We start from the raw sequence: 24,782 nt of genomic DNA, 5'->3' as shown, positions 1-24,782 counted from the left end.
GCCTCTTACCTTCTAACACAATTCAGGGAGTGTTTGTTACTTTACAAGGAGAGCAGAACTGTATAAAACTGCATCTTCTTTATTTTGCATACTTTTAATTTCAGAACAAAATAAAACAAAAAACACAATACACAACACCCAACCCTGCTATTTTGTGGGAGGGGATCTTCCTGCCTTAAGGAACAAGGACAGGATATAGATTCTTGTAGACATGAGCAGAGCCAGGTGGGTCAGGCCAGTCCTGGCTGTGGGGGAGCCACAGGGGGTACTATACAGAGGGCAGGGCGTCTAATCCACTTCTTCCATGCGGGAGGCGTCCTCATCACCTTCCAGTGGGGGGATCTCGTCAGGAACAGCAGCACTGGGCTCTTCTGCAGTGACCTCATCTTCATCAATGCCTAAAAAGACAATCCATGAGATTTAAGCGGCAGAACATTAGGTGTGCCCAGGGTCCAGCCAGTCCAACTTGCTATCAGGAGCTCAGACTCACCCAGGCCTAGTTTAATCATGCGGTAGATGCGGTTGGAGTGGGTTTGGGGATCCTCAAGTGAGAAACCAGAGGAGAGCAGAGCAGTTTCAAACAGCAGCACCACCAGGTCCTTGACAGCTTTGTCATTTTTGTCTGCCTCAGCCTTCTGCCGCAGGGTCTCCACAATGGGGTGGTCAGGGTTGATCTCTAGGTGTTTTTTGGCCATCATGTAGCCCATTGTAGAGTTGTCTCGCAGTGCCTGGGCCTTCATGATGCGTTCCATGTTGGCTGTCCAGCCATAGGTGCTCGTCACAATGCAGCAGGGTGAAGACACAAGCCTATTAGAGACTGTCACCTGTAGACCATTAAAAACAATGACAAGATGTATCTTTGGCTATCATGGAACTGCTATAAAGTACCTTGTTTTTTCTTTTGTTAAGAATGGTAGGCAGGACTAACCACTACATGCTCTGGAAGCTAAAGGTGGCTTGAGTATAGGTATTCAAGAGTAACCTGGGCAACACAAGGCCTTTTCTTGCATGCATACATTAGATGGAATAATTACTGGTGGGTGTGTTAAGAAACTTCCTTTCAAAGGCATACTATAGCTGTAGGAATTAATGTAGGAAGGCCCTATCTGGTCTAAGCTGCCTGACACCATTAGCTGTATAGCAGACTTAAGACTCACCTTTTCAACCTTCTTGTCCAAGATCTCCTTCATGAGCTTGCAGAGATTCTCAAACTTTGCCTTGCTCTCCTCCATTTTCTTCTTCTCTTCCTCATCCTCTGGTAGCTCCAGGCCCTCCTTAGTCACGGAGACCAGGCTCTTCCCATCAAATTCCTTTAGCTGCTGCACGCAGTACTCATCGATGGGCTCTGTCATATACACCACCTCAAAGCCCCGTTTGCGCACGCGCTCCACAAAGGCAGAGTTGGCCACTTGCTCTTTGCTCTCACCTGCAGGATTATGAAATATGACCAAAAAGGCCTTCACACCACCACTTCCCAATTTCCCAAGTCCACAAGGCACCTTTGATCAGACCCAAGCGCCAACATACCAGTGATGTAGTAGATGGACTTCTGAGTCTCCTTCATACGAGACACATATTCTGACAGGGAAGTCATCTCATCTCCAGACTGAGAGGTGTGATAGCGAAGGAGCTCAGAGAGGCGGCGGCGGTTAGTGGAATCCTCGTGGATTCCAAGCTTTAAAGTTTAGGGAAAGGAAAAGTCCAATTATGAGCTGGAAAAAAAACACCCTAAATACAAAGTAATCTGGAGAGAGCACTTGTTCATTCATGTTACCTTTAAATTCTTAGAGAACGCCTCATAGAACTTCTTGTAGTTCTCTTTGTCTTCGGCCAGCTCCGAGAAGAGCTCAAGGCACTTCTTCACGATGTTTTTGCGGATGACCTTCAGGATCTTGCTCTGCTGCAGCATCTCACGGGAGATGTTCAGAGGCAGGTCCTCGGAGTCCACCACACCGCGGATGAAGTCTACAGTGAACCAGACCAAAAGCAGGACAGCTGATCAGAGCTGTTAACACTTAAAACTACTCTGCCACACCAAAGACTAGGTCAGAGCACCTAGCTGTATGTGGAAGGTCTAATGTGGGTTGCCTGTACTGCACATCCCCTAAGCCCAGCAGATACTCACTGAGGTACTCGGGGATCAGCTCATCACAGCTGTCCATGATGAACACACGACGGACATACAGTTTGATGTTGTTCTTCTTCTTCTTGTTCTCAAAAAGGTCAAAGGGAGCTCGCCGGGGAATGAAGAGCAACGCCCTGAATTCTAGCTGACCTTCTACAGAGAAGTGCTGAAATAAACCCAGGAATATAGTTTAGGGCAGGACTACTTCAAGCCCCAGTTTCAAACATTTGACCTGCAGCACTGTCAGTGCCACACTGCTGAAACCTAGGATGAGCAAACAGCCCAAGGAACAAACACCCAGAATGCTGGCAGCAACAAGTATCCCTCCAAGCAGACAGAACCACAGCTGTAATTAGGGTGGTGGCCATGACAGTGATTGAGAATGCAGTGTCAGATGTGGCCACCACCCTGATTCCCACCAGACAGGAGAATGTGAAACCACTGCCAATCAGATCTGAGCAGTTCCCAGTGCAGTCACATGGCTCCATGGCTTTCAGTTCTGGGCTACCAACCAGTTGAGCAAGCTGCTCCTTTCCACCTCCAGCTCTATGGACTCCCCCCCCCCACACACACAACATGTAAGGCCTCGCTCTCACCTTGACTGCCAAGTGGTCTTCCCAATCATTGGTGAGGCTCTTATAGAATTCGCCATATTCCTCCTGAGTGATGTCATCCGGGTTTCTGGTCCAGATAGGCTTCGTCTTATTCAGCTCTTCCTGGTCAATGTACTTCTCCTTGATCTTCTTTGTTTTCTTTTTCTTATCTTTGCCCGCGTCATCCTCCTCGTCAGATCCCACGTCTTCAATCTTAGGCTTCTCCTCATCCTCCTTATCTTCCTCCTCCTTCTCACCTTTCTCTTCCTCCGCCTCGTCATCACTGATCTCCTTCTCTCTTTCCTTCTCCAACTAAATCACCAATGACATGAGTTGAGAATGTAGCACCAGCAGAGCCCGACGCCATTAGCCAACACGGCAGCCTGCTCAAGCCCTGCAAGGCCATACTCACATAGAGGGTGATGGGGTAGCCTATGAACTGCGAGTGTTTCTTCACCACCTCCTTGACCCTCCTCTCCTCCAAGTACTCTGTCTGGTCTTCTTTGAGGTGAAGGATCACTTTGGTACCTCGGCCAATGGGCTCACCTGCAGAGAAAAATCACAAAACATGAAAAAGCACAACTAAAATACCCAACAAACAGCTACACCTTTTTTGTTCCTGGTTTCTCAATCTAAGGTTTCTGGGGTAGCCCTTGCTTGTCTCAAGAACACTCTCTCTTTCTCTCTCTCTCTCTCTCTCTCTCTCACACACACACACACACACACACACACAAAGCCAGGCGGATGGTGGCACCCGCCTGTAATCCCAGCACTCTGGGAGGCAAAGGCAGGCAGATTTCTGAGTTCGAGGCCAGCCTGGTCTACAGAGAAACCCCGTGTCGGAAAAAAAAAAAAATCAATCACCCACACGCCTATTTCCCAAGTGCTTCCCCTCAAACCTGTACTTTTCTAGAATACAAAAGTTCAAGGTTTCTTTCTGCCACCTCACCATGGTCTGCACGCACGGTGAAGGATCCGCCAGCAGAAGACTCCCATGCATACTGCTCGTCATCGTTGTGCTTGGTGATCACAACCACTTTCTCTGCCACCAGATAGGCCGAGTAGAATCCCACACCAAACTGTCCAATCATGGAGATGTCTGCACCAGCCTGCAAGGAGTTTTAAATGTTATGTGTCCGCAAGAAGGTTCTTGTACAAAACAACAACCACTTTCTGAGCAAGGGGATCAGCTCATTCTCCAAAATCTAGGGGTCAAAGCTGTCCTCACTGCCACATGTACTTATCAGAAAAACCAAACAAACAAGCATTAAGTCAAGCTAAAAGCAGTGTGGATTGAAGGCCACATACCTGGAGAGCCTCCATGAAGGCCTTTGTGCCGGACTTAGCAATGGTTCCCAAGTTATTTATGAGGTCAGCCTTGGTCATGCCAATGCCTGTATCCACCAAAGTCAGCGTGCGCTCCTGAGGGTTGGGGATGATGTCAATTTTCAGCTCTTTGCCGCTGTCCAATTTGGAAGGGTCCGTAAGGCTCTCATACCGGATCTTGTCCAGGGCCTGCACAAGAACAGCCAGCCAGGTTATTCCACTTGTCCACAGTCCCTCCCCTTCAACGTCAACTGCTGCATTTCTCTACTCAACCACTCCCACTGCCTGCTACACACACACACACACACACACAAACACACTCACTCCTGAGAAGTCTTTAATACTCACATCAGAAGCATTAGAGATCAACTCCCGGAGGAAAATCTCTTTGTTTGAATAGAAAGTATTGATGATGAGGGACATGAGCTGGGCAATTTCTGCCTGAAAGGCAAAGGTCTCCACCTCCTCCTCTCCATGGTGCACTTCCTCAGGCATCTAAAGATGAAAGGATTATTATTACCAAGGACCACTAGGGACACACGTTTTAAAATCCAGTTCAAACTTCTTTAACCTGGGTAGAATCCAATCCCAAAAGATAAGAGAGCCATCATTTAAATAAAAAAGACTTTGAAGCTACAGTGGCAAGACAAATCAAGAATAAAAAAAAAAAAAATTCCAGACTGAGTTAGCTACTTATAAACCCCAAAAGCAAGACCTGTACACATTCCTTAACTTCAGTCACATTGGGGTAAGGAAAACTTTTTTATCAGAAAGAGAAGCCTCCAGTATACACATTCGTGCTGTTCCTCCCAGCAGGGCAAGAGAACCTGGAAGAAGTAGTCGAGGCACTCAGGGGCAATTAAATCAGGACAAAGAAATAAAAAGCTCCACCGTGACCACTCACTGCGCAGACTTGCCTAGTCCGGAACACATGTAAAATGGTGGCCCAGTCGTCCAGCGACCCTAGTCACAGCCGGACATGCGTCGGCAGGAGCCACACGGGGAGGGGGCGCCATTGAGACCCTCCCACCGCCCCAGCATCCGGGCACTGGGGCGGGGCGCCCAGGCTTCCAGAACAATCTGAGCTCCCGGTAGGGGAGGAGTAAGGGAGGGACCTCTTCTCGTGCCTGCTCTCTCCCTGTTTCTCCTCCCCCCCCCCCCCGCCTCCCCTGGGAGGGCAGAAAGATCTGGAAAGGGAACGCGCAGTGGGTTCCAGCGTCCCTGCCAACCCGTGGACCCCTCCCCAAAGCCAAACACGTTGGGAACGGCGTCCGGGGAAGGTTGCCAGGCCAAGCTCACCAGGCCTTGCTTGCTGAGTCACGCCGAGCAGCCCGCCACCGCGCGGACCCTACGGACCCTGCAGCCGCGCCCGGAAGTGGAGGGCAAACATGGCAGCGTCCCGGGTCGGCGGCTACCACGTGCGGCCGCCCACCACCTGGCCCGACCGCACCCCCACCTCACGCTCTGGGGAATCCACCCGCCCCGGGGGGAGCCTCGCCGTGCAAGCCCGCCGGGGTCCACCACGAGCAAGCGGAGACATTCTAGGCACGTTATCCCGCCACAGGCCGCCCAGCTAGGGGAAAAAAACCTTTAGGGCAGATAAGATGGAGGCAGGGACCCGGGAAGAAGCCCCAAGGAGCCGCCGGGGACGGGAGATCGCGGCCTTACCTTGACGAGAAAGCCGAGTAGTAGTACAGAGCAGGGTGGTGGGCCCGGACCACGTCCGACTTGCACGGCAAGCCTAGGCTGCGCGGGGGTGACTCAAGAGAGCTCCCAAACGCCCCCGACCGCCCTATATAAGGCGAAGCACAGTCCGGGCTCCGCCCTCGGATCCCTCCGCCTTAAAGGAGTGGCAGTCAGCCACGCACCTGCCGCCGCCCGCCCACCTTGACGTCATGGTCCCAGATCGCGGAGGGGGCGGGGAGGAACAGAATCTGGGGCCTGCAGGGGCTGGGAGTCAAAGCCAATGCACCCCCATGTCTGCAGGAGTAGGACCTGTCCCCCCTCAAAATGGGTAGGGAGCATGTATATGCTACTAGAGATGTATCTGCGGGCGAATACCCCACGGACTTCCTCAGAAAACTGGTGGTAGTCTCTTCCACCCCTCCAAGAATCTAGTACTCCAGGAACGTCTGAAAGAGAATGGAAGTGGCCAACTCGGCTGCCATTTCCAGACCCGATCTTACTAGAATGTTCTCTACAAATCGCACATCAAAAAAAACCAAAAGGATGAGAAATTCCTTGTCCAACTTTAAGGAGGCCCCCGATCCCACCCTCCCGGGTACAGCACCGCTGTGGGCGGGGGAGTAGCTTCTCCGAGGGGGAGGGGCGCGGGCCTGGGCTGGCAGGGACTCTTTGGCGGCCCGTGGCGGAAGGAGCAGCGGCGGCGGTGCTGCGATTTCTTCCAGCAGTTTCTAGGCCTGTCTCGGCGGTCTCAACCCCTCCCCCCGAGGCTCCACCTCCCCTGCTGCGGTGGGGGCAGTGTCTTCATTGCCGCTCGGCTGCTTGGTTTTTTTTCTGCCTCGATCTTAACCTGGGGAGATTATTTTCCCCAAGTCTCCGCCGTACCGTGGGACAGGGTTGGGCGACCCTCTAACGCGTGGCCCTGGGAGGCCCACATTAGCGCAGAGGGAGGGATAGCTGACCCGGATCGGTCACAGGGCACGGGGGCTGTGGGGGTGAGTGACTGCGGACGGACACCTTCCAGTGAACAGGAGAGCCGAACGCTACTGGGTAGAACACTCCCCACCCCTCAGCCTCCCGGGTCGCCCACGAGGCGCGCGGGGACGTGTACCCTCCCTTTGCGAGCACAAGCTGCTTCCCAAGCTGGTTTCGCTTTTCTAGCCCTCTTCCCTACTGCAGCTCTTTGGACCTAGAAAGGAGGAGGTTCCGGTCTTTTCAGACTAGCGGGAGCTCTAGGCATCCGCAGCGAAGATGCTGGTCACGGGTTGGCCCGGTTCCTGGAGCCAGAACCAAGTTGTGCTAGTGCCTCTGTTCTAAAGGTGGCCCGCCCGCCATGCCTTCCCTGCCCTTCAGCGGGCCATCTAGCCTTGCCCTTTCCCAAGGCCGCATCTGGAAGCTTCTTGGACTGATGAGCCCGCCTGGAGAGAATGGCCATTGGTGCTCTGTAGATGTCCCTCTGTTTTCTTAGCTCACTTTGGCCGGTGTCCCCGTACCACCGCCCACATCTTTGTTCCCAGTGAGTGCGTGCGAGCAACCTGTCTAATGCGCATTCATTGTTAAACAGTAGTTGCTTTTCTTCCTTGCCTCTGATCATTCTGTTATCCTCTGCTTAATTGTAGTGTGTGTGTGTGTGTGTGTGTGTGTGTGTGTGTGTGTGTGTGTGTGAAGGCCCTAGGGTGTTGGATTGGTTCATAATCTGAAACCAGAAACTTCAACATGCATACCCTCTCTCAGCAAAAGGAGCCCAACTGATCTCCAGGCTGGACGTTTAGCCCCTGAGTGTTTCCCTAAGACCTACCAAGCCCTGGATTCCCTAGTTCACAAACAACACTGTCTCCCCTTGGCCTCTGAATGGTTGAAAGCTACTCTATACATTTTTTCACGGACAGGAAAATGAAGGGCTCTGTGAATAATGGCGGCCACTAAACCCAGGGTCATTCCTGTTCTGAAAGTGGAATGGGGATGGGAGCATGCTCTCTCTTGCGGGGACCCAAGTCTGAAGCAGGCCAGGAGCCTCTCCTCTGCGTGAGTTTCCTTTCGGCTGCTGCCCCCAGCAATGACAGGACCAAGACTCCTCCTCTGCAGCTTCCCGGGACTTTCTCAGTTAGGAACAATTCGCTGGGCCTGGTGGCCAGTGAACGGTGTAATTCCAGCCCTGGGGAGGCAAGAGGAGTGAGTGTGCATTACAGGCCGATGTGGGCTCAGAGTGAGACCCTGTTGCATTAAAGCGGAAAAGTCATTTTGCATCAACCCAGAGATTCCTTTTACCTTAGTGTGGTGGCACATGTCTGTCCCAGTATTAGGGTGGTTGAGACAGAAGGATGCCTGTAATTCCAAGTGCAGGGTACCAGACCAGTTAAGGGTTGTACTAGCAGACTCTATCTCAAAAACCAAGGGTGAGAAGGGTTAGGGAGCATGATGACTTCATGGGTAAAAGCATTTGTGCTTGTCCTCCAAGCCAGACAGTCTAAAACACACACACACACACACACACACACACACACACGCGATAAATCCTCTTTTGGGGGATGTGATGGTTTGTATATGCTTGGCCCAAGGAATGGCACTATTTGGAAGTGTGGCTTAGTTGGAGTAGGTGTGTCACTGTGGGCTTTAAGACCCTCACCCTAGCTGCCTGGAAGTCAGTATTCCACTAGTAGCCTCCAGATGAAAATGTTGAACTCTTAGCTCCTCCTGCACTATACCTGCCTGGATACTGCCATGTTCCCTCCTTGATGATAATGGACTGAACCTCTGAACCTGAAAGACAGCCCCAATTAAATGTTGTCTTTCATAAGACTTGCCTTGGTCATGGTGTCTATTCACAGCAGTAAAACCCTAAGACAGAGAGTTTCAAGACAGGGTTTCTCTGTGTAGCCCTGGCTGTCCTGGAACTTGCTCTGTAGACCAGGCTGCCACCACCATCTAGCTGGTTTGTTTTTTATAACAGTCATTTTGAAAAGGAGGGCTGGAGAGAGAGCTTGTCAGTGGGATGCTTGTCTGGCATGTACCACTTGAGTCAGCAGTCTGGAAGACCTCCGCCTGTATCCTGACGCTCCGCCCTCCTGCTGACTGACACTCCCAGGTCTCTGCCCTGAGCCTTACTTGAGGGTACCAAATACCAAAGAGTGCATAGAACCTTCAGCCCACTTGGGCCTTTAACAACTCAAGGATAACCCTGGGTGACCTACAGAAAGGGACAGACTTAGGATCTGTAGAGACAGGGTAGTGCAGAGATCTGCTCCCAGAAGATAAAAAGAAAAAGAAAAAAAAAGCCAGGAGACTCCTAGTAGCCTAGAAAGGAAACCCTTCCAGAAGGGAGGATGCGAGCACTGCAGGCTGGGGCTGTGTTAGGAAGGCTGCAGGTGCCATGCTGACCTGAAGTGGGGAAGGCCCTAGAGACAGCCTCAACCGCTCTATGTCTCCAGGAGCCTGAGTCCCAGCAGCAGCTGCAACCACCATTGTTCCTAAGACACGGTTTGTTCTTGATCAGGCAGAAGCTGTTGGAGAGTGGCCAGCTAAAACAGCTACTAACAGGTCATGACTTGCAGACCTGGGCCCCATGCTTGCTTTTCTTTCTTTCTTTCTTTCTTTCTTTCTTTCTTTCTTTCTTTCTTTCTTTCTTTCTTTCTTTCTTTCTTTCTTTCTTTCTTTTTCTTTTTTTTTTTTTTTTTTTTTTTTTTGGTTTTTTGGATTTGTTTTTTCCCAGAGACAGAGTTTCTCTTGTGTAGCCCTAGCTGTCCTGGAACTCACTCTGTAAACCAGGCTGGCCTCAAACTCAGAAATCCACCTGCCTCTGCCTCCCAAGTGCTGGGATTACAGGCATGCGCCACCACTGCCCAGTGTTGTTTTGTTTTTTTAAGATTTTATTTATTTTATTTTATGTATGTGAGTACACTGTAGCTGTCTTCAGACACCCCAGAAGAGGTCCTCAGATCCCATTATACATGGTTGTGAGCCACCATGTGGTTGCTGGGATTTGAGCTCAGCACCTCTGGAAGAGAAGTCAGTGCTCTTACCTTCTGAGCCCTCTCTCCAGCCCTCCAGAGACTCTCATTGTTTTTCAATGTTATGTGTACAGGTGCTTTGTCAACCTGTCGGTGCACCACAGTACCCTTGGGGTCAGAAGAGGGCAATGTTTCTCTAGAACTGGAGTTACAGATGGTTCTGAGCCACACCCAGACTCTGGGGATCTTACCCCAGTCTTCTGCAGGAGCAACAAGTGTTCTTAACTGCTGAGCCATCTCTCCAGCTCCCCGGATGGGAATATTTTTAAGGCTGGAGCATAGCTCAGCTGGTAGAGCATGTGTGGCTGTTGTGCATGAAGACCTAGTTTGGATTCCCTGCACTGGCATGGTGGCTCATTATTATTTTAGTGCTTGAGACATAGAGGCTGGAAATCAAATCCCATGGTCACCCTTGCACTACATAGAAGTTAGCCTGGAGTATACACGACCCTGTCTGGTGTGTGTGAAGAGAGCCTCAGGCTGGAGAGGTGATTCAGCAGTTAAGAGCTTGCTGGTCTTCCAGAGGAACACAGCATAGCTCACAGAGTCCTGCCACAAACACAGCAGGGGGCCTCACACCTAAGAAGTCAAACTCACCCTCCCCGTCCGTCCCTCCCACCTCCCCCACTCTCCCAACCCCCACCCCCGTCCCATGTTCCTTTGCTGGCTAGGGACTAAAGCGAGGCCTCTCTCAAATGTCAAACAAGAGGTCAAGCCCTTAGCCCTCTTGAAAGTGTCTAGTTACATATAAAAAATAAATAAATCTAAAAAAAGAAAAAAAAGGGGGGGGGGGCTGGAGAGATGGCTCAGCGGTTAAGAGCACTGACTGCTCTTCCAGAGGTCCTGAGTTCAAATCCCAGCAACCACATGGTGGCTCACAACCATCCGTAATGAGTCTGATACCTTCTGGTGGGGTGTCTGAAGACAACTACAGTGTACTTACATATAAAAAATAAATAGATCTAAAAAAAAAAAAGAAAGTGTCTAGTTGTTTATGTGTGTGCGTGTCTGCCTGCCTGTGTGTGCAGCTGTGTGTGAGGCTACTCAAATCTACACCTGCACAAAGGCAGCTGAATCCCCCAGAGCCGGAGTTACACTAGCATGTGCAAGACACCCCAGCTCATTACCTGCGAGCTGGCATTCAAAGTCCGGTCCTCATGAGTATTCAGCAATTGATCTTAATAGTCGAGCCATCTTCCCAGGGCCATCTTCCCAGTTGGTGCATTTACCTGGGAACCTGGCACCTGCCTTTAATCCCAACACTTAGGAGGCAGAAGCAAGAGGATCTCTGTAAGTTTGAAGCAAGTCTGGTCTGCATAGCAAGTACTAAGCTACCCAGGTCTATGTAGTGAGATCCTGTTGATGTGCCCCCTGAATAGTTGGAACATTTATAAATATTGATCGTATTTTAGGTTATAAGTCAGTCTCAGTCAGGCAGTGGTGGCACATACCTTTCATCCCAGCACTTGTGAGGCAGAGGCAGATTTCTGAGTTTGAGGCCAGCCTGGTCTACAAAGTGAGTTCCAGGACAGCCAGGGCTACACAGAGAAACAGAGAAACCCTGTGTGTGTGGGGGGGGGGGGGGGGGGGAACCAAATCAAAAAAAAAAAATCCATTGATGCCAGAAGATGGCACCAGAGAAACACCAGAGCTCTGGAGTTACAGGTGGTTAGCCAACGTGGACGCTGAACTGAACCTGGTGTTATTCTGCCAGAGCCCAGCAATCTTATCTGCTAGGAGCTCTCCAAGAGATTTTCTTTTGTTTTTTTGTTTTAATTTTATATGCATTGGTATTTTGCCTATCTGCATGTCTGGGTGAGGGTGTCAGATCCCCGGAACTTGAGTTACAGACAGTTGTAGGCTGCCATGTGGGTGCTGGGAATTGAACCAGGGTCCTCTGGAAGAGCAGCTCTCTGAGCCCTCTTTCTTTGTTTTCTATTTCCTTTTATTTTTTTAATATTTATTTATTTTTTAAATGTGAGTACATTGTTGCAGTCTTCAGACACCCCAGAAGAGGGCATCAGATCCCATTACAGATAGTTGTGAGCCACCACGTCGTTGCTGGGAATTGAACTCAGGACATCTGGATGAGCAGTCAGTGCTTCTAATCACTGAGCAATCTCTCCAGCCTGTTTTCTATTTCCTATCTTTAATATTGAGCACATTAAAATTAATTCCCCAACCTGCCAGGCAGTGGTGGCACACGCCTTTAATCCCAGCACTTGGGAGGCAGAGGCAGGCAGATTTCTGAGTTCGAGACCAGCCTGGTCTACAGAGTGAGTTCCAGGACAGCCAGGGCTACACAGAGAAACCCTGTCTCAAAAAAACAAAACAAACAAAACAAAACAAAATCCCAACCTGAGGGCTTACAGCTACACATTTTACAAGACTGTGTTTGATATATCCCACAAACTTCAGTAGACCACAGAGCGCCTGCAGCTCCTGGTCCTCTTACCGTTGCCTCCTGAATGCTGATATTATGGGGGTCTGATATGAGGCTTAGCTTTTCTTGGATGCAAAATGGTATATGCCACGAGGCAGCTCAGTGGAGCAAATGTTTGCTATTAGCTATTACGTATAGGGTTTTTAGCTTTTTTTTTTTTTTAAGATTTATTTATTTATTATATCTAAGTACACTGTAGCTGTCTTCAGACACACCAGAAGAGGGCATCAGAATTCATTACGGATGGTTGTGAGCCATCATGGGGTTGCTGGGATTTGAACTCAGGACCTTTGGAAGAGCAGTCAGTGCTCTTGACCGCTGAGCCATCTCTCCAGCCCCAGGATTTTTAAAAATGTGTATAGGTGGCAGTGTTTTGTTTTGTTTGTTTTTGAGGCAGAGTCTTTCTATGTAGTCCTCCATGTCCTGGAACTTGCTGTGTATACCAAGCTGGCCTCAAACTCAGAGGCCCACTCTCCTCTGCCTCCCGGGTACTGGGTACCCGGGTACATACAACCACACAGAGCCTGTTGATGGGTGTTATGAGTTACCAAATCCAAACTCGACTGTTAATATTTGTGAATTTCCCAGATAAGCTTAAGAAAATAAGTTATCTAGCTGTTGGGTTAAGTTTATTAAATCAAGCCTGTTAAGTGCCTTGTTAGAAATGGCAAACAGGAAGTTGGAGGGATGGCTCAGCAGTTAAGACCACAGCACCCACATCGGGTGGCTACAACTATGCAATGTCGGCTCTGGTGGTCTGACCTTTGGCATCACATGCATGTACTCATACAGACACAGATACATAATTGAGAATAAACGAAATAGTATGGGGCTGGAGAGATGGCTCCGCGGTTAAGAATACTGACTGCTCTTCCAGAGGACCTGGGTTCAATTTCTGGCACCCAGATAGGGACACAGAACCATTTGTAATTGCCAGTTCCAGGGGACCTAAAGCCCCTCATCTGATCTTTGTGGGCATGAGGTTAGCATACAAGGTGTACTTATAGTAGATGCAGCCAAAATACTACACATAGTGTGTGTGTTTCTTTAAAATGCAACACGCCTGTAATCCCAGCACTCTGGGAGGCAGAGGCAGGGGGATTTCTGAGTTCGAGGCCAGCCTGGTCTACAGAGTGAGTTCCAGGACAGCCAGGGCTACACAGAGAAACCCTGTCTCAAAAAAATAAAAAAATAAAAATAAATAAATAAATTTAAAAAAAAAGAATTTAAAATGCAACACAGCTCGTTATAATGCTGCATGTTGGTGACCAGAGGTGGGAGGATGAGAGCTTCAAGGTCAACCTCAGCTATATAGTGTGTTTGGGGGCAACCTTAGCTACATAAGACCCTATAGTTTACATGTGTGTATATATACATATATGTGTGTATGTATAAACATATACATATATGTATGTATATGTGTATATATGTTTATATGTATATATGTATAATGTACATGTATATATGTATGTGCATGTATAGTATATATATATGTGTGTGTGTGTATATATGTATATATATATATATGTGTGTGTGTGTGTGTGTGTGTGTATATGACAGGGAGGCCAAGTGCAAATACAAAATTGTGGGTTCTACTCAGTACTGCATAAACTGGCATTGTTACACAAGTTAGTAATCACAGCACTCAGAAAATGGAGACAGAGCGATCAGACATTCAAGGTCACCATCGGCTCCATAGTGAAGTCAAGGACAACTTGGGTTACAGGAGAATGTCTCAGGCCGGGCGGTGGTGACACTCGCCTGTAATCCCAGTATTTGGGAGGCAGAGGCAGGCAGATTTCTGAGTTCGAGGCCAGCCTGGTCTACAAAGTGAGTTCCAGGACAGCCAGGGCTATACAGAGAAACCCTGTCTCGAAAAAACCAAAATCCAAAAAGATAAAATAAAAAAAGGAAACTGTCTCAGAAAATTAAAGGCAGTGTGAAGAAAATGTGCAGGGCAGGTTTCTGCTTAGTCAGTCAAACTTGAGGACCTTAGTTAGGCCCCGCCCCACATGAAAATGTTGAGCATGCCAGGCGGTTGTGCCCTGGGGAGGCGGAGGCAGTCACATCTCTGAGTTGGAGACCAGCTTGCTCCACAGAACAAAGTTCCAGGACAGACAGGGCTATATAGAGAAATCAAAAAACATACTAACTACAAATTAGAAGCTAGGCAGTGCTTTTTTTTTCTTATGTGAACGAATATCTGTATGTACGACTGCATACCAGAAGAGGGCATCAGATCCCATTACAGATGGTTATGAGTCACCATGTGGTTGCTGGGAACTGAACTCAGGACCACTGGAAGTGAATCTTTCAGATGCTGAGCCATGTCTCCAGCCCCTGAAGCTAGGCATTGTTAAAGCAGAACCAGATGTTTAAAGGATGCTGAGAACCAGATGTTTCAGGTTGGCCCACTGGAGGCAATGATTCTTCAGGACCGGTAATGAACTAACTCTGGCAAGGGAAGCGCTACAATGAAGTTGGGGGACCAGGAGCTGAAGCCTCTGGCCAGCAGTGGGGCCTCCCCTTTGCCCATGTCGCCGACAGCTGGTGGGAAGCTGGTATCATCAAGTTTTCTGTTATGTTAAAAGCATGTCAATATAATAGGCATGATCGAGAAAACTAAGGACAGCTAGGCGGTGGTGGTGCACGCCTTTAATCCCAGCACTCTGGGAGGCAGAGGCAGGTGGATTTCTGAGTTAGAGGCCAGCCTGGTCTACAGAGTGGGTTCCAGGACAGCCAGGGCTACATAGAGAAACCCTGTCTTGAAAAAAATCAAATCAAAAAAAGAAAGAAAGAAAGAAAGAAAGAAAGAAAGAAAGAAAGAAAGAAAGAAAGAAAGAAAGAAAAGAAAAGAAAAGAAAAGAAAAGAAAAGAAAAGAAAAGAAAAGAAAAGAAAAGAAAAGAAAAGAAAAGAAAAGAAAAGAAAAGAAAAGAAAACTAAGGACACATTTAGAAGACTTGTTGAAATCAGTGACTGTGACACAAAGCAGCAGGTAAAGCTCTGTAAGTTTGAGGCCAGACCATTCTATATAACAAGTTCCAGGACAGCCAGGATTACATTGTGAGACCTCCGTCTCAAACAAACAAAACCAGTGACACTGCAGTCCTAGAACCAAGCAGGAGGAGGCAGAGCCTGCCTGACTTACTACAAAGGAAGCCTGTGCTTCCTGAAATACCGCCTCAGCTAGAGTCTGAGAGAAGAAAGGAGAGAGCACTCTCAGGCAAGGAGGAACCAGAGGCAGGAAGGGCAGGAAGGGAGGAGACGGAGACATAAATAGTGAACACATAAAACCCAGTTTGGCGCTTTCACAGGGGAGCCTTAGAGAGGGCCAAGGCTAAAGGCAGGGCGGCCAGCCAGCAGGGGAGGAGAGAGGGGCCCTTTCTAAGGACAGAGTGTAGGGGCTGAAAGCTGGCCATGGTGTGTGCTTATAATCCCAGACCTCAGGAACAGCAGGCATGAGGATCACAGCTGCAGGCCAGCCTGGGCTACACAGTGAGTCGGAGGCCAGCCTAAGTTACAACTGTGAGGGGATGTCCTAAGAAGTAAGATCAAAACTAGACTAAGCTATGTTGTGAAACCTCGTGGGGTGGGGAACTGGGTATTCCTGGATTGGAGGGAGACGGATACCTCTTTTAGGCAGCTGTGGGTATCAAGGACAGCTGTCCAGAGCTGGAGAGATGGCTCAGAGGTTAAGAGCACTGACTGCTCCTCCAGAGGTCCTTTTCAATTCCCAGCAACCACATGATGGCTCATGACCATCTATAATGAGATCTGGTGCCCTCTTCTGGCCTGCAGGCTTACATACAGGCAGAACACTGTATACATAATAAGCAAATCTTAAAAACAGGACAAAAAACTCAGCTGTCTGGAAGGCAGAGGGATATGTAGGAGAGACCCAGACCTGACTGGATGGAAGATCCAGGCCTAACCAAGCTGACAGCCAAAGTTATGGGCAAGAACAGAATTGCTAAGAGTGGTGTGGTTATAAAAGGAACAGGATTTGTCACTTACCCTATTCTCAAAATGTAAATGGGACCATTAGTGTGCTCTATGGCCACACTCATGACCATTTTTCCATGTTCCAGTGACCTGTGTCTCTAAGGTGTGTAACTGACTAACCAGCCCTGCCTTCTCTCCTACCACACAGTCCTCTCAGACTTGACCTCCTCCAGTGCTCCCAGCCCCTTCAAGGGAAGCTAAAGAGTAGCTTGAACGGAATTTATTCTGGAGCTGACTGGTCAGGGCTGGCACCACACACACAACCTATCTAAGGTTCTGCCTGCCTCCTGCTCTGCCCCGGGCACTGGCTGCTCCCTTTCAGCACAGGGTCTCAGCTGACTGGATTTCCGAGCCTCTGGCTGTGCTCCGTGCCTGTGTCCTGCGCTATGGGAAGGAGCGGCAGGGACACACAGCAAGGACTCAAGCTTTCCCTCTGCATGCTGAGAGTTCTGAGGGCCAGGCCTAGGATCCCTGGGTGCATGCACGGGGCGGGTGGGTCTAGTGTTCCAGAAGGGCAGAAGATCAGCAACACCTTCTTGTGTCTTTTTGTCCCTTGTCCTGAGAATTTTCTTGCCTCAGGGGTGGGGGGATTAAAAGAATCCTCTAGTGCCCTGTAGTTTACGGAAAGAATCTTTTTGTTGTTGTTGCTTTTATAGTATAGAATAGAGTTTATTCAGGACATGTGGAGGGGAGTTAAGAGGGTAGTAGAGTTAGAGAAAGGGAGAGGGGGGAGGAGGAGGAGGAAGAGAAGAGAAGAGAAGAGAAGAGAAGAGAAGAGAAGAGAAGAGAGAGAAGTAGAGGCCGAGGAGAGAGGGAAGGGAAGAGCCCAAGAGGTCAAGAGAGAAACAAGAGAGCAAACTGTTGTTTTTGTTTTGAGACAGGGTTTCACTGTGTAGCCTTCCTTGACTGTCTTTGAACTTACTCTGTTAGACCAGGCTGGCCTCAAACTCACAGAGATCTCCCAGCTGCTGCCTCTGCCTCCCGAGTCCTGGGATTAAAGGCACCCACCATAATCCCTGGCCACAGAATCCTTTTTCATCCTTCAACCTTTCTGCTTTCATTTTCCAGAGTAAACTAGGCAGGGTGAAAAAGTCCCAGTCCGCAGTTATGGGAAAGCTGCGACAGTGTGCCTAAGTGCCCGGCCAGTGGAGTCAGTGTGCCTAAGTGCTGGGCCAGTGGAGACAGTGTGCCTAAGTGCCCAGCCAGTGGAGACAGTGTACCTAAGTGCCCAGCCAGTGGAGACAGTGTACCTAAGTGCAGGGCCAGTGGAGACAGTGTACCTAAGTGCCGGGCCAGTGGAGACAGTGTACCTAAGTGCCGGGCCAGTGGAGACAGTGTACCTAAGTGCCGGGCCAGTGGAGACAGTGTACCTAAGTGCCCAGCCAGTGGAGTCAGTGTACCTAAGTGCCCAGCCAGTGGAGACAGTGTACCTAAGTGCAGAGCCAGTGGAGACAGTGTACCTAAGTGCCGGGCCAGTGGAGACAGTGCGCCTAAGTGCCCAGCCAGTGGAGTCAGTGTACCTAAGTGCCCAGCCAGTGGAGACAGTGTACCTAAGTGCCCAGCCAGTGGAGTCAGTGTACCTAAGTGCCCAGCCAGTGGAGACAGTGTACCTAAGTGCAGAGCCAGTGGAGACAGTGTACCTAAGTGCCGGGCCAGTGGAGACAGTGTACCTAAGTGCAGGGCCAGTGGAGACAGTGTGCCTAAGTGCGGGGCCAGTGGAGAGTGTGTACCTAAGTGCGGGGCCAGTGGAGACAGTGTACCTAAGTGCAGGGCCAGTGGAGACAGTGTGCCTAAGTGCCGGGCCAGTGGAGACAGTGTACCTAAGTGCCCAGCCAGTGGAGTCAGTGTACCTAAGTGCCCAGCCAGTGGAGACAGTGTACCTAAGTGCCCAGCCAGTGGAGTCAGTGTACCTAAGTGCAGAGCCAGTGGAGACAGTGTACCTAAGTGCCTGGCCAGTGGAGACAGTGTGCCTAAGTGCAGGGCCAGTGGAGACAGTGTGCCTAAGTGCCGGGCCAGTGGAGACAGTGTACCTAAGTGCCGGGCCAGTGGAGACAGTGTACCTAAGTGCCCAGCCAGTGGAGACAGTGTACCTAAGTGCAGGGCCAGTGGAGACAGTGTACCTAAGTGCCCAGCCAGTGGAGACAGTGTACCTAAGTGCAGAGCCAGTGGAGACAGTGTACCTAAGTGCCTGGCCAGTGGAGACAGTGTGCCTAAGTGCAGGGCCAGTGGAGACAGTGTGCCTAAGTGCAGGGCCAGTGGAGACAGTGTACCTAAGTGCCCGGCCAGTGGAGACAGTGTGCCTAAGTGCGGGGCCAGTGGAGACAGTGTACCTAAGTGCCGGGCCAGTGGAGACAGTGTACCTAAGTGCCGGGCCAGTGGAGACAGTGTACCTAAGTGCCCAGCCAGTGGAGACAGTGTACCTAAGTGCGGGGCCAGTGGAGACAGTGTGCCTAAGTACCTGGCCAGTGGAGACAGTGTACCTAAGTGCCGGGCCAGTGGAGACAGTGTACCTAAGTGCAGGGCCAGTGGAGACAGTGTACCTAAGTGCAGGGCCAATGGAGACAGTGTACCTAAGTGCGGGGCCAATGGAGACAGTGTACCTAAGTGCCTGGCCAGTGGAGACAGTGTGCCTAAGTGCGGGGCCAGTGGAGACAGTGTACCTAAGTGTGGGGCCAGTGGAGACAGTGTGCCTAAGTGCAGGGCCAGTGGAGACAGTGTACCTAAGTGCCTGGCCAGTGGAGACAGTGTACCTAAGTGCAGGGCCAATGGAGACAGTGTACCTAAGTGCGGGGCCAGTGGAGACAGTGTGCCTAAGTGCAGGGCCAATGGAGACAGTGTGCCTAAGTGCAGGGCCAATGGAGACAGTGTGCCTAAGTGCAGGGCCAATGGAGACAGTGTACCTAAGTGCGGGGCCAGTGGAGACAGTGTACCTAAGTGCCCAGCCAGTGGAGACAGTGTACCTAAGTGCAGGGCCAGTGGAGACAGTGTACCTAAGTGCAGGGCCAGTGGAGACAGTGTACCTAAGTGCAGGGCCAGTGGAGACAGTGTACCTAAGTGCAGGGCCAATGGAGACAGTGTACCTAAGTGCGGGGCCAATGGAGACAGTGTACCTAAGTGCCTGGCCAGTGGAGACAGTGTGCCTAAGTGCGGGGCCAGTGGAGACAGTGTACCTAAGTGTGGGGCCAGTGGAGACAGTGTGCCTAAGTGCAGGGCCAGTGGAGACAGTGTACCTAAGTGCCTGGCCAGTGGAGACAGTGTACCTAAGTGCAGGGCCAATGGAGACAGTGTACCTAAGTGCGGGGCCAGTGGAGACAGTGTGCCTAAGTGCAGGGCCAATGGAGACAGTGTGCCTAAGTACAGGGCCAATGGAGACAGTGTGCCTAAGTGCGGGGCCAGTGGAGTCAGTGTACCTAAGTGCGGGGCCAGTGGAGACAGTGTACCTAAGTACCTGGCCAGTGGAGACAGTGTGCCTAAGTGCGGGGCCAGTGGAGACAGTGTACCTAAGTGCCCGGCCAGTGGAGACAGTGTGCCTAAGTGCGGGGCCAGTGGAGACAGTGTACCTAAGTGCCGGGCCAGTGGAGACAGTGTACCTAAGTGCCGGGCCAGTGGAGACAGTGTACCTAAGTGCCCAGCCAGTGGAGACAGTGTACCTAAGTGCGGGGCCAGTGGAGACAGTGTGCCTAAGTACCTGGCCAGTGGAGTCAGTGTACCTAAGTGCCGGGCCAGTGGAGACAGTGTACCTAAGTGCAGGGCCAATGGAGACAGTGTACCTAAGTGCGGGGCCAATGGAGACAGTGTACCTAAGTGCCTGGCCAGTGGAGACAGTGTGCCTAAGTGCGGGGCCAGTGGAGACAGTGTACCTAAGTGTGGGGCCAGTGGAGACAGTGTGCCTAAGTGCAGGGCCAGTGGAGACAGTGTACCTAAGTGCCTGGCCAGTGGAGACAGTGTACCTAAGTGCAGGGCCAATGGAGACAGTGTACCTAAGTGCGGGGCCAGTGGAGACAGTGTGCCTAAGTGCAGGGCCAATGGAGACAGTGTGCCTAAGTGCAGGGCCAATGGAGACAGTGTACCTAAGTGCAGGGCCAGTGGAGACAGTGTACCTAAGTGCAGGGCCAATGGAGACAGTGTGCCTAAGTGCCGGGCCAGTGGAGACAGTGTGCCTAAGTACCTGGCCAGTGGAGACAGTGTACCTAAGTGCAGAGCCAGTGGAGACAGTGTACCTAAGTGCAGAGCCAGTGGAGACAGTGTGCCTAAGTGCAGGGCCAGTGGAGTCAGTGTACCTAAGTGCCTGGCCAGTGGAGACAGTGTGCCTAAGTACCTGGCCAGTGGAGACAGTGTACCTAAGTGCGGGGCCAGTGGAGACAGTGTACCTAAGTGCCGGGCCAGTGGAGACAGTGTACCTAAGTGCCGGACCAGTGGAGACAGTGTACCTAAGTGCCGGGCCAGTGGAGACAGTGTACCTAAGTGCGGGGCCAGTGGAGACAGTGTGCCTAAGTGCCGGGCCAGTGGAGAGTGTGTACCTAAGTGCGGGGCCAGTGGAGACAGTGTACCTAAGTGCGGGGCCAGTGGAGACAGTGTACCTAAGTGCGGGGCCAGTGGAGACAGTGTACCTAAGTGCGGGGCCAGTGGAGACAGTGTACCTAAGTGCGGGGCCAGTGGAGACAGTGTACCTAAGTGCGGGGCCAGTGGAGACAGTGTACCTAAGTGTGGGGCTAGTGGAGACAGTGTACCTAAGTGCCTGGCCAGTGGAGACAGTGTGCCTAAGTACCTGGCCAGTGGAGACAGTGTACCTAAGTGCGGGGCCAGTGGAGACAGTGTACCTAAGTGCCGGGCCAGTGGAGACAGTGTACCTAAGTGCCGGACAAGTGGAGACAGTGTACCTAAGTGCCGGGCCAGTGGAGACAGTGTACCTAAGTGCGGGGCCAGTGGAGACAGTGTGCCTAAGTGCCGGGCCAGTGGAGACAGTGTACCTAAGTGCGGGGCCAGTGGAGACAGTGTGCCTAAGTGCCGGGCCAGTGGAGAGTGTGTACCTAAGTGCGGGGCCAGTGGAGACAGTGTGCCTAAGTGCAGGGCCAGTGGAGACAGTGTGCCTAAGTGCCCGGCCAGTGGAGACAGTGTGCCTAAGTGCGGGGCCAGTGGAGACAGTGTACCTAAGTGCCGGGCCAGTGGAGACAGTGTGCCTAAGTACCTGGCCAGTGGAGACAGTGTACCTAAGTGCCGGGCCAGTGGAGACAGTGTACCTAAGTGCCGGGCCAGTGGAGACAGTGTACCTAAGTGCGGGGCCAGTGGAGACAGTGTGCCTAAGTGCAGGGCCAGTGGAGACAGTGTACCTAAGTGCGGGGCCAGTGGAGACAGTGTGCCTAAGTGCCCGGCCAGTGGAGACAGTGTGCCTAAGTGCGGGGCCAGTGGAGACAGTGTACCTAAGTGCCGGGCCAGTGGAGACAGTGTGCCTAAGTACCTGGCCAGTGGAGACAGTGTACCTAAGTGCCGGGCCAGTGGAGACAGTGTGCCTAAGTGCAGAGCCAGTGGAGACAGTGTGCCTAAGTGCCGGGCCAGTGGAGACAGTGTACTTAAGTGCCGGGCCAGTGGAGACAGTGTACCTAAGTGCCGGGCCAGTGGAGACAGTGTACCTAAGTGCCGGGCCAGTGGAGACAGTGTGCCTAAGTGCGGGGCCAGTGGAGACAGTGTACTTAAGTGCCGGGCCAGTGGAGACAGTGTACCTAAGTGCCGGGCCAGTGGAGACAGTGTACCTAAGTACCTGGCCAGTGGAGACAGTGTGCCTAAGTGCGGGGCCAGTGGAGACAGTGTACCTAAGTGCCCGGCCAGTGGAGACAGTGTGCCTAAGTGCGGGGCCAGTGGAGACAGTGTACCTAAGTGCCGGGCCAGTGGAGACAGTGTACCTAAGTGCCGGGCCAGTGGAGACAGTGTACCTAAGTGCCCAGCCAGTGGAGACAGTGTACCTAAGTGCGGGGCCAGTGGAGACAGTGTGCCTAAGTACCTGGCCAGTGGAGTCAGTGTACCTAAGTGCCGGGCCAGTGGAGACAGTGTACCTAAGTGCAGGGCCAATGGAGACAGTGTACCTAAGTGCGGGGCCAATGGAGACAGTGTACCTAAGTGCCTGGCCAGTGGAGACAGTGTGCCTAAGTGCGGGGCCAGTGGAGACAGTGTGCCTAAGTGCAGGGCCAGTGGAGACAGTGTGCCTAAGTGCAGGGCCAGTGGAGACAGTGTGCCTAAGTACCTGGCCAGTGGAGACAGTGTACCTAAGTGCAGGGCCAGTGGAGACAGTGTACCTAAGTGCAGGGCCAGTGGAGACAGTGTGCCTAAGTGCAGGGCCAATGGAGACAGTGTACCTAAGTGCGGGGCCAGTGGAGACAGTGTGCCTAAGTGCAGGGCCAATGGAGACAGTGTGCCTAAGTGCAGGGCCAATGGAGACAGTGTACCTAAGTGCAGGGCCAGTGGAGACAGTGTACCTAAGTGCAGGGCCAATGGAGACAGTGTGCCTAAGTGCCGGGCCAGTGGAGACAGTGTACCTAAGTGCCGGGCCAGTGGAGACAGTGTACCTAAGTGCAGAGCCAGTGGAGACAGTGTACCTAAGCGCGGGGCCAGTGGAGACAGTGTACCTAAGTGCCGGGCCAGTGGAGTCAGTGTACCTAAGTGCCCGGCCAGTGGAGACAGTGTACCTAAGTGCCCAGCCAGTGGAGACAGTGTGCCTAAGTGCAGAGCCAGTGGAGACAGTGTGCCTAAGTGCCGGGCCAGTGGAGACAGTGTACTTAAGTGCCTGGCCAGTGGAGACAGTGTGCCTAAGTGCCGGACCAGTGGAGACAGTGTACCTAAGTGCCGGGCCAGTGGAGACAGTGTACCTAAGTGCGAGGCCAGTGGAGACAGTGTGCCTAAGTGCCGGGCCAGTGGAGAGTGTGTACCTAAGTGCGGGGCCAGTGGACACAGTGTGCCTAAGTGCCGGGCCAGTGGAGAGTGTGTACCTAAGTGCGGGGCCAGTGGAGACAGTGTGCCTAAGTGCAGGGCCAGTGGAGACAGTGTGCCTAAGTGCCCGGCCAGTGGAGACAGTGTACCTAAGTGCGGGGCCAGTGGAGACAGTGTACCTAAGTGCCGGGCCAGTGGAGACAGTGTGCCTAAGTACCTGGCCAGTGGAGACAGTGTGCCTAAGTACCTGGCCAGTGGAGACAGTGTACCTAAGTGCGGGGCCAGTGGAGACAGTGTACCTAAGTGCGGGGCCAGTGGAGACAGTGTGCCTAAGTACCTGGCCAGTGGAGACAGTGTACCTAAGTGCGGGGCCAGTGGAGACAGTGTACCTAAGTGCGGGGCCAGTGGAGACAGTGTACCTAAGTGCGGGGCCAGTGGAGACAGTGTGCCTAAGTGCAGGGCCAGTGGAGACAGTGTGCCTAAGTGCGGGGCCAGTGGAGACAGTGTACCTAAGTGCAGGGCCAGTGGAGACAGTGTACCTAAGTGCCCGGCCAGTGGAGACAGTGTGCCTAAGTGCAGGGCCAGTGGAGACAGTGTACCTAAGTGCGGGGCCAGTGGAGACAGTGTGCCTAAGTGCAGGGCCAGTGGAGACAGTGTGCCTAAGTGCGGGGCCAGTGGAGACAGTGTACCTAAGTGCCCGGCCAGTGGAGACAGTGTGCCTAAGTGCAGGGCCAGTGGAGACAGTGTACCTAAGTGCCCGGCCAGTGGAGACAGTGTGCCTAAGTGCGGGGCCAGTGGAGACAGTGTACCTAAGTGCCGGGCCAGTGGAGACAGTGTACCTAAGTGCCGGGCCAGTGGAGACAGTGTACCTAAGTGCCCAGCCAGTGGAGACAGTGTACCTAAGTGCGGGGCCAGTGGAGACAGTGTGCCTAAGTACCTGGCCAGTGGAGACAGTGTACCTAAGTGCCGGGCCAGTGGAGACAGTGTACCTAAGTGCAGGGCCAGTGGAGACAGTGTACCTAAGTGCAGGGCCAATGGAGACAGTGTACCTAAGTGCGGGGCCAATGGAGACAGTGTACCTAAGTGCCTGGCCAGTGGAGACAGTGTGCCTAAGTGCGGGGCCAGTGGAGACAGTGTACCTAAGTGTGGGGCCAGTGGAGACAGTGTGCCTAAGTGCAGGGCCAGTGGAGACAGTGTACCTAAGTGCCTGGCCAGTGGAGACAGTGTACCTAAGTGCAGGGCCAATGGAGACAGTGTACCTAAGTGCGGGGCCAGTGGAGACAGTGTGCCTAAGTGCAGGGCCAATGGAGACAGTGTGCCTAAGTGCAGGGCCAATGGAGACAGTGTGCCTAAGTGCAGGACCAATGGAGACAGTGTACCTAAGTGCGGGGCCAGTGGAGACAGTGTACCTAAGTGCCCAGCCAGTGGAGACAGTGTACCTAAGTGCAGGGCCAGTGGAGACAGTGTACCTAAGTGCAGGGCCAGTGGAGACAGTGTACCTAAGTGCAGGGCCAGTGGAGACAGTGTACCTAAGTGCAGGGCCAATGGAGACAGTGTACCTAAGTGCGGGGCCAATGGAGACAGTGTACCTAAGTGCCTGGCCAGTGGAGACAGTGTGCCTAAGTGCGGGGCCAGTGGAGACAGTGTACCTAAGTGTGGGGCCAGTGGAGACAGTGTGCCT

The 24,782-nt window shown here is 52.0% G+C and overlaps 1 protein-coding gene across 1 annotated transcript; it reads right to left on the bottom strand.

The window, feature by feature from the left end:
* Positions 1-63: 63 nt before the first annotated feature.
* On the bottom strand, positions 64-5,830 carry Hsp90ab1 (heat shock protein 90 alpha family class B member 1). Its single transcript, XM_052192148.1, has 12 exons — positions 5,713-5,830; positions 4,393-4,539; positions 4,027-4,233; positions 3,668-3,827; positions 3,131-3,264; positions 2,722-3,030; positions 2,126-2,291; positions 1,775-1,965; positions 1,528-1,675; positions 1,158-1,426; positions 491-824; positions 64-398 (listed from the first exon to the last, which is right to left on the bottom strand). The coding sequence occupies exons 2-12, from the start codon at positions 4,537-4,539 to the stop codon at positions 289-291; spliced, it is 2,175 nt and encodes a 724-aa protein (XP_052048108.1). The 5' UTR covers positions 5,713-5,830; the 3' UTR covers positions 64-288.
* Positions 5,831-24,782: the final 18,952 nt, after the last annotated feature.

The sequence above is a fragment of the Apodemus sylvaticus genome, chromosome 9 (genome assembly GCF_947179515.1).
Source record: "Apodemus sylvaticus chromosome 9, mApoSyl1.1, whole genome shotgun sequence".
NCBI classification, from domain to species: Eukaryota; Metazoa; Chordata; class Mammalia; order Rodentia; family Muridae; genus Apodemus; species Apodemus sylvaticus.
The sequence above is the reverse complement of the archived record's forward strand: the minus strand, read 5'-3'. Positions and strand labels throughout refer to the sequence as shown.